Source organism: Protopterus annectens, chromosome 10.part0 (genome assembly GCF_019279795.1).
Source record: "Protopterus annectens isolate FY-2018-M chromosome 10.part0, PAN1.0, whole genome shotgun sequence".
NCBI lineage: Eukaryota > Metazoa > Chordata > Ceratodontiformes > Protopteridae > Protopterus > Protopterus annectens.
This window is the reverse complement of record NC_056744.1, coordinates 1478298208-1478313275: the sequence shown is the minus strand read 5'-3', so window position 1 is coordinate 1478313275 and position 15068 is coordinate 1478298208. Positions and strand designations below refer to the sequence as shown.

Here is a 15068-nt window from a genome sequence, read left to right as displayed (position 1 = left end):
CCTCCTGGCATCTATTGTGACCTACAGTATTAATCAGTTAGTAAGGACAGTCCAAACATCATACCTCCAAATTGTATTCATTGCCAATCCAGGGAGTCTCCATCCTTGCCAACACAGAGCATTTATTATAGTCTAATTTCTTGTGGGAAAAATGTGTTACCCCTAGGTGTGTTTGTCTTCTGGAAGACAGTTACATGCAAATGGTTAGAGTAATGTGGGGGCCCATATATGGAGATGATTATGTTGACAGCCTATGTCAATTTACCCTGTATGCATACCTCTGCACTGAAAAATGATGTGAAATACTCCGTCTTGTATAGTAGTGTGATACGCAAAACAAAATATGTGATATAAAAACAATGTCTGAATGGAACATCATAACTTCTGATATCTGTATAAATTTTTTGTAGGACTCAAACCCATTAAAGTAGATATCACTCTAATAGAAGACCAACTCCCAACACCACTATGCCACACAAGCAGTGTGTTGTGTATACAATTCACATTAACATACTCCTCATAACATATGTGTACACCAATAATGGATGGTTGTCAGATGCATATTAAATTTATTGTCAGTAGATTCAAAAACACAAAGTCTTGTTGTGGCAAACTGGAAGGAAAAAAATCAGAATGCCAAAGTAGAAAAAAATCAAATTCCTTTAATAAATCCAACAAAGTAAAGCACTTTCATTTCTTAACATAGAAACTTCTTCAGAACTAAACATCTCATTCACTCTAAACCATATATTCACTAAACAATCAATACCAGGTCAGCTCTAGTAAAACATTAAGTAAGATGTAAATTATATAAAGAAATGTGTGTAAAAGACATTAAACATACTACAAGCTACTAAACTTCCATATTTTTCAATTTTAATAAACAGTTATAAACACTGCATCATTAATCCCCGGCCAATTAGTAGCATTTAAAAGAAGTTGCCATTTAAGTTCACATTTATTTAGGTGTTCACTGGTAACATAGCCCCTTGAATCATCCATAACTTGTTCCATCACAACAAATCTAAAAATCATGTCCAGGACAATCCATTAAGTCCCTATACAAAGGTACTTTTACATTTTTTAATGTTCAGTCTATGCTCATATATTCTTTCTTTAATTTTCCTGGAAGTTTTCCCAACGTAAAAGGTGGGACACATGAAACAGCAGGCCATATGTACTATCTGACTAGAGTCACAAGAAAAATGCCCTCTAATTGGATTGAGAAGGAGACCACCCAGTTGAAGACCATCTACATTGGAGTGGAACTTTGAATGAGAGCAGGAGATCACCCATATGCACACCATCTACACTGGAGTATATCACTGAATGAGCGCAAGACCATGGGACATTGCAATGAATGACATCCGGAAAGATTGCTAGGGAGCACCAACATCTCACTGGAATCTATTGGAATGAAGTGCAGGTTTGCTACCACTACAATGACTTGCATATGAGGGACACTGACAATCTTTGCTGGAAAGGTTACCATGGTACAGTGAAATCCAGAGGATACCTACAGTAAGTGTCACAATACCCAGTGTATATCTATATAGCTACGGAAATAACATAGTTGTGACCTATATGCCTAAATATTCCTTTTAAGTGCATTATGCATTTGTTCTGATAATTAGCTCGTCTGGTTAATTCCTAAAAGAAAGTGACCATTCTTTCTCAAATTATGGGTTAAATTGCCATGGAGTTTATTTTTTAATATTGTTTTTGATGTATACACTATTGAACATGAGTTGTCCATCTTATACAGGATATCATTTTACACATGCAGTATGCCCATGTTTTGCTGACGCCTATAGCATCTAGGCCGTTGATGGCTATGCATTTTTCTAGTATCTATAATACTCTGACACTGTCACACAGTATACTTCTGTATGTGTGAATACTGTTATTTATTATGTGATTATGACTACAGTACTTATTTGTCAAAGTACTATGAAGATTCTGTTACCCATAACTTTTCTAGCAACAACAGCTATATTACTATAGCTTTATGTGTCAGGCTTAAGCTTGACCATAGTGGTATACTTCACCTGCACACTTGGAACACAGCTGTCAACCAAGCTGGGATACATCTCAATGTCATCAGGGAATAATCTAGAAATAAGAAAAATTACTTTAATCACTCTCCAGCACTTCAACAAAGCCTTCAAAGAGTACTTGAGTGTTTATTGTTTTATGACTTCCAGGATCTGCCTTGGATCTAAGAGAAGTCCTTGTTTATGTATTTCCACAGGAAGATGCTAAATGCTACCAGCTACATCAGTGAGGGTTTTTGCCTGGCATAGTCAGATGACAAGAGGCGATATCATTCTGCAAGTATCCCAGCAGTAGTATTTGGGATATTAATTTAAGAACTTACTGAGAGAGAGAGAGACAGAGAGATGAAGCTGTGGTAGTGCAGTGGTAGCATTGTCGCCTCATAGCAAGAGGTTCTCCCGTTCAATTCTCGGCTGGAGTGCCTTCTGTGTGGAGTCTGCATGTCCTCCCCATGGTCGAGTGGTGTTTGAAAGACATGCGTGAATGGGCATGCCTTTGATGAAGGGTGGGCATCGGGCTGGCACCTCGGCACTGTAATAATCTACTGCCAATCATTAGCAGACCAGAGTTCTGCTGTGGCAACCCCAAAATGGGAAAAGCTGAAAGAAGAAGAACTGAGAGAGAGAGACAGAGCATTTTGTATTTTGTCTTTGACCTGACAGCATCAGCTGGAAGTGCCACTCACCACATCTGTCTTGCCTTGCGCTGCAAGTAAGTTAACTAGGGTACAGTAATTTCTCTTAGATGCGGTCAGCAATATAATGAAGAATAGCTTCAATGTTTTTTTTTATTTATTTGAGACTGTCCTGCAATGTTGTTTTAAATATTTCTTGTGATTTTGAACTCCGATATAACTGTGATTATTTACAGAGTATTTTTTTGTAGTTTTATTATTTATTACTAAATATATTTAAACCCTTCATTGTGGCTGAACTTTGTAGAACTATAAGTTCTGAGAGTACTTGCAAACTTATTTGTTTACACTGTAGGCCACTCCTAGTAGCCATGCTCTTGGTCAAACTACCATTTGTATTAAAAATAACAACACAGTAAGATTGGACACCCTTTATTAAAAGCCTTAAAGTAGTTGATAAGGAGTGACTGGTAGCAGGGGAAACTACCTTATAGCCTGGGCAAAAGGACGCATAGCTAGTAAACCTGTGCAAGCCTTTCCCAGGTGCATGTGCGTTTGTGTGTGTCTGTGTGTGTGTGCGTGTGCGTGTGTGTGTGTGTGTGTGTGTGTGTGTGTATAACTCAAACCTCAAAGTGTGTGTGTCAGCTACTTGGGCAGGGACACCAAGCACTGGTTGGGCTGAGAGGGTGCTGAAGGTCTTGGATTGGTCACTCAGCTAAGATCTCAACTCTATAGCTGTGCCAGTGGGGAGTCTTATTGGGGATTTGAAGAAAGAGGGAGAAACCAGCCCTGAACTGACTGTGGTCTCTGTGTGCTCTTAAGGGAAATTGCACTTGATACAGAGAGCTACATCTGGAAATACTGTGTGTGTAACTTGTCATCCTCCCAGTGTACCTCCCCCAGTGGTGCTAGTGGCTCCTTGGTGGGGCATCACACTCACTATAAATCATTGTAGTCTTACAATATAGTACTTGTTTAGCAATATAGACACATGGCAGTATTGTATGCGACAATGTCATACCATTTTTTTTCATGTGGCATGATATATGCATGTGCTAGCTGTGCATGTTTATTATGCATAAATATGACTGGTACAGGTAATGGTAGAGTTTCCATAAATAAGTTGTGTTATGTATGCACTATAGTAATCTGCTTATATTCTGTGATGGATATAGTGTCCTTGACATTGGCATCTATTGCACTCATCCATAACTAGATGATAGGACACTGGAAATGTGTTTCACACATGACTATCCACCCACTAACCTCATTTGTTTTTATTATAATCCTTAAACATAAACCTTACAAACCATATCATCTGAGCATGAGTTTTTGATGACACCTGTAAAATATGGTGATATACATTTATTCTCTTATGCAGGGATCATGTTGAAGGCATAGTAGATCATGCCTGGTACACTGTTTATGTGCTCATCAGTTTGTTTGCCATGGCAACCATGTTTTGCACAGGAATGTACAGCCTGATGGTTTTTATCATTATGGTTTGAATTCATACCTTAGATCGCATAAGGTGGTAGATTTGACTATGGACATACCTTTTTGTAATGTATCATACTGAATGGGTTCTACATGTGCGTTGTGTCACAGTGGATATGTTGCATATTCAGTACTTTCTTTCTTGTTATGTATTTCACCTTCTCAGAGCATGGGACTCATGGATACTCTCCTGTCAGACACCAGAGACAAGCACATGCCCGACCACTGCCAGAGTCCTTGGATTCTGATGATGGTGTTGACCATGACGGAGACATTGATGATGATGAGATAGGACCTGGACCTGCATGTGCTGTCATCCCTGCTGTACACTGGAGGAGATACTGACCACCACAAACAGCAGACTATTTTCAGGACCAGATCTGGGAGGTGATGATTGATGTCTTTTGAACATTTCTTCCAGGATATGGTACAGGCTATGCAAGACTCAGTCACTGTAATAGCCCAAGAGATCATTCATGATATTCATCATACTCAGACTCTGGAACAAGTATCATGAAACCACAATCTCCTCCAACTCCAAACTGAAATACAACTCTGACCACTTGAAAATTAGACCGACTGTGTAGAAAAAAGAAACCACTTAGATGAAACAAATATTTTGTTCTCTCTAGCGCTTCGGTGTTGCCACCTTCCAGGAGTATCAAACATACAAATCTCAAAAACACACTTTATGTAATACAATTAATAAAAAACACACCCCTATAAATCAATTAAACAATAAATGAATAAAGTCCTCCCAAAGGCCACTTAAAGTAAACTCTTCCAACTGAGTTCATTATTAAGGCCATTTGGGACCATAGTTTTGTATTTCAAAATAAAAATGCTTTCTTTGTATAACAATTTATGTTTTAAAACATTTTCATCACCACTACAACACTTTATACTTTCTAAAACAGTGCCCTGCAACAAAGACACATCACCATCATGAAAAGCATTAAAATGTGTTGCGATAACCTTATTTTCCCTTTTATGCTTTACATCCCTGACATGTTCTAAAAATCTAATACAAAATTCCCTTTTGGTCTCCCCAATGTAATATAATCCACATCTGAAACAAGTATCGTCTGTGTGATTTACATGTGTACTGCTGCACCATGATGTTTGCCATATAAGCAATTGAACTGTACAGGCACACTTGTGCATGCATAGAATATTGCTGCCATGCTTATGTGATACACATCCAGTTGTACAATGCAGAAGTCATGTGACAGTTTGCACTATGTTAGACCTGGTGCAGGATGCACATTACCACATTAGACAAGCAATAATCATGCTGATGTCTGTGCACTGCTGCACTTGATGCAAACATTGCTCCATGTGGGCAGGTGTGGCATTCTTTGCATGTGTGTGTGTCCGTGTGTATGTGTGCACTCATATTCATGCAGTGCAGCATATTGTTTTTATGGCCAATGCACTGTCACTCTGTATGTCACAGTTATGCATTTTGCAGTTAAAATGCTGCTACTGATGCAAGAGTTCCACTGTATACATGTGTGGGACTGACAGCAACTCACAAACAACATTTTGCCCACAGTTCTCACATAACACAGTGAGATGGGTATGTTTTGTGAATTGCCATGTCATGGCTGCTCAACAGGACATATCTTCGTCCCTGTGCTCTATATGATACTGTGTCCTGATTTCACAATAATATACTGGCTTTGTGTGTGGCATATATTGACAGTGATGGTGCCATGTTAAATCATCTAAGTGTAGCTCCTATATATGAGCAGTCCTCCTTTACATAATGCATAGACTGCCACTGTACCATTCAAGTATATACCATGGTACTGTTGCTTTATATAGCAACATTCCAGAATTCCTTCTTTCACCTATGTTACATTTCCACATTTGTTGCTAATTCACATACATGCTCATATTTCAGTAACTGGTGCACATATATACTGATTTTTGTACATTGCTTTTTACATATTCCAATCAATACAAAAAACACATTGTACCTTGGGACTATTAGCACTCATTGATTAATGTGCACAGCCTGACAGTCCTTATACAGGATTAATCAAAGACTTCATAACATATGTTATTCCATGTCATTGGCATGTGTATTTATATTGGCATTGCTTTCTAATAAGTTCCTGTTAAGCCAATAAAGGATACACATCTATGTCTACACCTATATGATGTCTCTGACATGGTATATGTCTGTGACATATGCATTCCATTATATGTCTGAGTTGTATAAACCTATTTGTGTAAGGAGATGAAAGTTTGTTTCTTTGCTAAAGTACTGCTGTTTGGCACTATGCTTGGTTGTTTGCCTTTCACATGCATGGTTAGAGGTTCTATTCTGGCTTCTGCTCATCTTCTCTGACATTTCTTGGACTGCATTTGCTCAACTGTGCTGTTGCTTGGCTTACACTTGCACTGCTAACAGTCTAATTGAATATTGGATTCAATATTTATTTATTTATTTTATTTTACAGTTTGTTTACCAGGATAGTCCATTGGGCCATGAAAAGCCTGTTTTCAATGGAGTCCCGGGGAGAAAATAGCTCTATGAACAATATAAAATTAAGACAATGCATTTACATTTATGTAATACTATTGAAGAATGATGGTATTACACAACATGACAAAAACTCCACAATTGCAGTGAAAATACACTCAGAAAAGCAAAAGGTAAAATTACACACACACGCACACACACACACACACACACACACACACACACACACACACACACACACACACACACACACACACACACACACACACAAAACTAAGTCAATTAAAATAAGAAAAATCCATTGGTGGATATTCCTGTTAGATTTATTACAATGTGAAATAACACAGGGTTGACATTACAGTTATCCAAATATCAATATACAGTAAAGATAATAAATAATAAAACTATTCAAAAAGTAACTGCCGAATAACCTGATGAACACTCCATTGCCAAGTCCAAAGTAAACCAAAATAAGAATGATGAAAATGAAGTGAAACAGGATAAAAATCTCGATAAAAACGTAGTTTATTCACAGGTTTCCAGACATAGATAAGCTCTTTCACTTAAAAAGCATCATCAGATCATTAATACATTCACCTTAAAAACAAATGACTATATATGTAACTTCTATATGCATGTGACCCAATCGGAACTCACTACCAGTTAATGCATTTAAAGTAATACTAAGAACGTAGTAAATACCTAAGCTGTATGTTAAAAGCAAAATCCCTTCCACATATAACACTAATTATAAACATATTATACAAAAATTTGTGGAAATCTAAAAAGTACATACATGTAAGTATATCCACATATTATGTAAAGCTATATTTATATATAAGCATATATACACAAAAAATAATAATAAATAAGAGCATAATTATGACTAGATAAATAGCAAAGGCTAACTATAAACTAATGCACAAGCAAGACAAATGAAAATTGAAAATAGTTTAGTTTTTTTTACAAATTACATTTTCAGGTGAAACAATGTTAGCTGCTCATCTAAGTTACCTCCGACATAGAAGTAAGGGTGGAGTCTTTCAGTGAAAGTGTCAGTGATGGTGTAGAGCTGGGACATATTGCTAGCATTATAAAACGACACCTCTCCTCCTTCAACATCCAGGTAGATTCCAATCCTCTCAGGTTTCAAAGTCAGACTGAGATCCACAAGTGGTGAAGAATTAACTTGGAACTTATTACCATTCGTCAGTGACAGTGTCCAATATCCATTCTCTTGGGATGCTGAAAATTTTCCCTTCCTGTAACTGGACTCCTTGGTGACACCCACATTCCAGCCCTTCATGTTGTTTACCACAACCTCCCAGTAGTGTCTGCCTGAAGTGAATCCTTCTCTTCCAAGCACACATGCATAAATCTCAAATCTCTCAGGGTTGTCAGAGAGTTGCTGCTGAGTATAATTCCATCTTACCATGGTCAGGTCTTCAGAGAGTACGAGACTACAGTGTGCTGTGTCAGGGTTCAGAGTCAAAGATGCTGGAACTGTGAAAATAAACATGCATGTCACATGCTTTCACAGTGCAAAAATAAATACATTATGAATGTCTTCAACAAATGGCAAACAATACAAAAACAGCAAATTCTATTTGGAGCCAATTGCTTTGAGCTCTAATACTTGTTTACCGCCAACACACATTCACTGCATACAAGGCATATGGCAACACTATCATATAATCCCCTGTGAACTAACTGAGCAAAAACATTCATGAAGTTAGACAGACTTAACAGTAATTTTACATTATGTTTCCTATGGTATCTATGTAGATTGATTTGTAAATCAATTTCGTTAACTTATCCAGGATTATGATGCAATTATACTTCATGCTAATAAAATATCCAAGTTAAAATACTGGTAAAAAGAATGCTTCCCTACAATTGTCAGTAGTGTGCATACTTCATTGGTTCTATGGTTGCAAAGCACTAATGTTAATATTTTCAACATTTTCAGTTGTAATTATTATAGTATTATATACACCTCTCTGTTTATATATATATATATATATATATATATATATATATATATATATATATATATATATATATATATATATATATCTATATGTATATATAGATATACATATACATACATACATTCATACACACACACACACACACACACACACACACACACACACACACACACACACACACACACACACACACACACACACATACACATACACACACACACACATACACACACGCACACACTTGGTGAAATAGTATCTGGCTAATGAATGAAAAGAATGACAATTGCTGAACAATTTATTAGAAATGTTACATGCATGTTGCATATATCCTAGGTAATAAGGTAAAGAACCTAGTAGAAACACATAAACTATTTACTAGCATATGTTAAGCACCTTAACTTATGAAAACCTCTTTCACTAACCTAACAGTACCACTACATAAGACATTCACACACACACAAACATACAGAGACAGCCCGATCATATACCATTCATAATCTAACAAACCTTAGTGTAAACCAAACCATCAAAACATGCATGCACAAACACACACACACACACACACACCATTAAATCTATCATCCAATATAGCCCCTAACCTAGATAACACTCCTACATACACATACACACACACACACACACACACACACACACACACACACACACACACACACACACACACACACACACACACACACACACACACACACACACACAGACCCGCACAACACACAGACACACACACATGCACTACAAACAATTGTCAGCTTACGTAAACCCGGCTATAGCTGTAAAAAACACAGATTTACAATTTCTCATGCCCTAACTAACTTTATGAATCTACAAATCTTCAAGCCCCTGGCTTTTGGAAAGGAAAGCACTTGAAAAAACAACATTCATTATATTAGACATCACAAAAACATTATCATACAAATTGTAGTTTCACAAAACATCTGACAACTGCTGTACCATACCTTCTTGAACATTTTTATTTCTGTATCTGTTCATGCCATAGAATCTACAATTAATGCTGCATCATTTGATGCTGCTTTGATGTCCTTGGATATTCTATCCTAAGGAATATTCACTCCTATCTTACAACTGCTGCTTTTCCATCCGGCCTGAAAAAGCCTTTGGATAATATCTATTCTTAAGAACTTTAACTTGGATCCAGACATTGTCATCATCTACTGCCCTATCACTTAACTTCCCATTTCTCTGGAATGTTATAGAAAAAGAGATGTATAAGCACTTTGATACTTTTTAGATGCTTCTTATCTTCTTTCAATTTAAGTATAATTTCAGAGTATTTCACAGTATAGAAATAACACTAATTTCAGAGTTAATCTACCTACAGTTGAATATAGATCAGTGATTTTATTCTGCCTTGGTCCTCTTTGATTTCTCAGCTGCATTTGATACATCTAATTATGTGATCCTTCTGGAGTTTGAGGACCTGCTCTAGTACATTATCCATGGTGTAAGATTAGCTTACCTCCTATCATTCTAAACATATCCAAGGGGAGTTTTTATGTGTTAATTCATCTGTCACTTTCCCTCTGAATATTTGGGTTCATCTGTGCTTTGTTTAGAAAACACTTTTTTCTCACTAAGTATATACTTCACCTATAAGAAGTGGGTTGTAATATCATAACATTACAAATTATCAGATTTACTGCTTCCCTCAAGTACATTGTGGATCATGGAAGCTGTCCTAACTTGAAAGGTATAAATTCTTGTCAAACTTCAAGACATCTGCTTTGCAATTTCATGCTATATGCAAACCCTCCACAGTTCCTATCACTGAGGCTGCTATGGGTATGCACTATGCTATGTATGGGTGTGTAAGTATCAGGAGTTTAGGTCAAAGGTGCAAAATTTAGATGTGATCCTCAATGACCAGTTGTTGTTTGAGGACCAGGTCCAGGCTGCTGTCAAATCCAGTTGCCATCTTCTGAGAAATATCACCTGAATTATATTCCATTTGAAGATTTGCATATGGCAGTTCACAATTTGCTGCTTCTAATTTTGACTGTTTTATGTCCTTTGCCTGGAACTGCCTAGAAGTGAACTTGATATGTTGAAGATGGTGTAAAATTCTGCAACATGGCTATTTAATTGAGACTGAAGACAGTTCCAGTTTACTTCTGTTTTGAAAATGTTTTGTAATGTTCCCTGTTAAAAGCACATCACCTTCAAGGCTCTTCATTAGTTTTCACAAACCTTTCATGCCCAGGGTTACTCCTGTCCAAAAAAGAGTTTTTGTGCTCAATCAGTCATCTAAGAACCTCTATTCAGACACCTTGTACCTGAATGATCATCTCATCGAATAAGATAAAATATAGCAATATTCTATTTGTGTTCCTTTCAGATGAACAACACATAGGATTCATTACACTGCATGTGTTGGCACTGTACCAGAAAGAGCTTCAGGATGTGTGTTAAAACATCCATCTTCCAGTCAGTTCTACAGTGATATTGTTTCTCTATTATATTTACTTGTAAATAATAAAAGTTATAATGTTCTTTGATCATTTATCTTAAATAACAGAACCTTAGTCATGTTCTCATAAAATCTGTTTTTGCTTTATTTATCTGTGAAAAACAACTACAGTCACAGAATATCAGACAAGAACATATATCTGAAATGTACGCCTACCATATATCATAAAATCCAGAAGCACGAAAATAAAATTGTCAAAGATTCCAAAGACAACCACAACGCATTCTATAACTATGCCAAGAATCTAAATGACAATGCTCAGATCTGCTCTGAGCTACAACAGAATGGCACTAAATATACTGATACCAAGGATATTGCCAATATCCTGGCAGATCAATTCAGTGCCACCTTCACCTCCCCCACCCCCTAAATGGCCCATCTCAAAACCGGAAAATTGCCAAATTCTGGTAATAATGGCCACACAGATAAAAAACGCACTCTCCAAAGCTAAGAATACAGCACCCATGGGACCAGATGACATCCTGGGCTGTGTACAACATGAACTACAAAATGAACTGGCACCTCACCTAAGTGTCATGTTTAATCATACCCTCACCTCAGGCTTTGTGCTCACTGAGTGGCACACAGCTACAGTTATCCCACTCCACAAGGGGGATCCACCTTCGATCCTGGAAACTATCACCCCATCAGTCTAATGAGTCTGATCTGCAACACCATGGAACGTATTATCATGGAACTTATAAACAAAGACATTGTAACCTTCAAACACTGGATCTCACCCAGTTTGGGTTCGTGAAGGGACGATCTTGTCTCCTGAACCTGATTGACTTCTTCGAAATAGTCTCCAGAGCAATGGACGAGGGTAAGGCAGCCCACACAGCCTATCTGGACCTTGCCAAGGCTTTTGACACCACCCCCCACTCTGGAATCACAGATAAACTTACTAAGCTGGGCATTAATCCCTACGTCACTCGATGGGTTGCCAACTGGCTTACTGGCAGAATCCATACTGTAAAAGTAGCTGACTCCAAATCCAGCTCCGGACAAGTGACAAGTGGAGTACCTCAGGGTTCAGTCCTGGGATTTCTCTTGTTTGGCATCTACTTCTCTGAAGTACAGGCCAACACTAAGGGACTCTGGCTAACAAAGTTCACAGATGACTGCAAACTGTGAGCCATTACTGAATCCCCAAATGTTGTGGATACTCTACAAAAGTGCTTTACAGAAACAGATGCTTGGTGCCAGAACAATGGGCTCAAGCTCAATGCCAAGAAATGTACAGTTATCCCCTTTGGGAAAAACATGTACCCGTGAATTACCACATAGGTGGCAGTACACTAAACACCAAAAGTGTGATAAGAGACTTAGGGACACAGGTGGACAGTGGTCTCACCTTCAATAACCACATCGCCACAACAGTCAGGAAATCCTTCTATGTGGCACACCTCATCAATAAGGGCTTTTCATCCAGAAAAAAGAAGATCATTGTCCCACTGTACTCATCCCTCATTAGACCCATTATAGAATACAATGCCCTATTTGGTATGTACCCCTCAAGACATCTGCAACTGGAAAGGCCACAGAAATACCTCACTAAAAGCATCATAGGCCTAAAGCAGATGCCTTATGCTGGTCGCCTTAAAAAACTCCAGCTATACTCTGTCGTATATCATCTACTCTGAGGCGATCTCTGCTTAACATACAAGGCCATGTCAAGCCCAGAGCTGTTGGACATGCTACACTTAAAGAAATCCCAATCAGTCAGTGCCACACACTCCAGGGATCTAAACCTTGTCATCACAATAAACAAAACATGGTGGAGGGATAGGCTCCTGATCCAGAGACTCCCCAGACTCTGGAATAGACTACCCATACATGTCAAGCAGAGCACCTCTTTGGCCCTGTTCAAAAGGAACCTTGATGATTGGATGGGAGAAAGGAAATTCACCCTGGGGATCACGTCAGTCACCCTGCTACTCAGGGATCCAGGGAAGTAAATATTGTGGGAAGAAATAGCTTCATAGGTTGGTACTAGGCTATCAGCCCTAGGGCCTATACAAGCCTAGCCATAACAATTCTCTGGCTATTTCTTCCCACACTATTTAGCTAGGGAATTGTTATGGCTAGGCTTGTATAGGCTCTAGGGCCGATAGTGTGATAATCAAATTGTATCTTAAATTTAGAGAGGTTGCTTGCCTCTACTGAGTGATGAAGAACATTCCAAAGTTAGTGGGCTGCCAAGATGGCTAACTGAAAGAAGCTTAGTTCTTTTACTCTGCTTCATCCAATTTTCCTGACAAGAATACTTTATTTTCACCAAAAGTCTATCAAAAGTATTTTATCGAAGAATAAGATGAGAGGTTTATTTTGGTGAAAAAAATCTACAAATAATTCCTATCAAAATAACAGAAGAAATGTTCCTAGGAAAGAAGATAAACAATTCAAAATCTGCCACAATGGAAAGCTCAATGAATAAAGACTTACACTCAAGTGCTTACTGTACATCAGTACCCTGACTGGAGAATGAGCGTTCTCCAGCAGGGTATTAATGTGCAACTAATACCCACTGAAAAATGAGTCTGCTGCTTCACAGCAGCATATCAAGCTGCCGTGGAACTCGGACTAAGAAAAGGGAATGGCCGCCATTATTTTACGCTCGCAAAGCAGCACTTCTGCTGTTTAGTAAGTGCAAAATAAAATAAAAGTAAAATAAAAAAGTAACAAAAAAGTCATAAAGTTCAGGTGTGGTCCCCAAATGGCATACAACTCACTTATAAAACTCCAAGCAAAAATCCAGCATCCAAAGTTGATCAGAAAACAAGTTTATTCCAGTAAGCGCTTTCACCCTTAGGCTTCTTCAGACTTTACAAAACAGTAACTACTGAACAAGTTTAAAAATCTTAAGAGCTCTAGTAATTGGTGAAGCCAATCAACACTAGTTAACAAAAGCATCACCACTTGAATATATCAGCTGAGGTGGTTGTTAAAAATTCACATAAGAATACATCCATATTGATTAGTACAAAAATATCTGTCCATAGGGCAAAAGTTATTTACAAAAGCAATGTTAAAATATTAAAATTTCATGAACAAATATGGTAAAACCAACATTGAAGCAAACGCTTCACATAAATAATAATAAAGCAAGTTAAACACACAAGCATAAATACATATGGTACTAGCAGCCCTCCCCATAGTAACTAAAGTGCACAAATGCATTAAGATTTCATTCTGGCGGACATCTGCCGTATATACGAGAACGATCAAGTTCCCAGAATTTAAAAAGTAAAGACTCAAATGCCTGTGTGTTAAAACATAAGAATATTAAAAGTTAAAACACATCGGGTTAACAGTCTCAAAGAGGCTTTAGAGTAAGCCGACTCAGATAAGTGACTATGCAAACCCATACGAGTAAACATACCCGTAACACAAAACACTTACCAAATAAGGAAAATGAAAGTAAGTGTATCAAGCCAATAGCTATAATCCATAGTCTGTACAGAGCAAACTGCTTAGCATGGTATACAACATCCACGCATAAACACAAAGCCCTTTCTGTTCCTAAGTGCACACCTGCACTATATAGCAACGTCACTAAGGTCAAGGAACAAACATGCAATGCCTGTAACGTTTGTATATCATCAAAGGATGGCAGTATAGCCTGATCATTTAAATAGTAAAATATATCCATATGGCAAGAGGACTATTATATTCAAGAATAGCGACCTAAAAATACTCGCGACGCACTAGATGAGATATCAAAACTCATCAAGTGGAAAACAACAAATTCTAGATACATACCAGAAACTATATGTCAGAGGGCAATGTATTAAAACAAGCCTCATAACTAGACAGGAAACAGCCTGACCGTTGAGTGATTAAAAATAAGAATAAAAGAGCACAAAGGTCTACATACCAGAGGACACCATTTATAGG

The 15068-nt window shown here is 37.7% G+C and overlaps 1 protein-coding gene across 1 annotated transcript in view; it reads right to left on the bottom strand.

The window, feature by feature from the left end:
* Positions 1 to 7184: 7184 nt before the first annotated feature.
* The window catches only part of LOC122814312 (zinc-binding protein A33-like), a 151211-nt gene continuing 143327 nt past the window's right edge, over positions 7185 to 15068 (bottom strand). Inside the window, exon 6 of the mRNA XM_044086898.1 lies at positions 7185 to 8180. Within this exon, the coding sequence (XP_043942833.1) occupies positions 7648 to 8180 (533 nt within the window). The 3' untranslated portion in view covers positions 7185 to 7647. The remainder of the gene's footprint in view (positions 8181 to 15068) is intronic.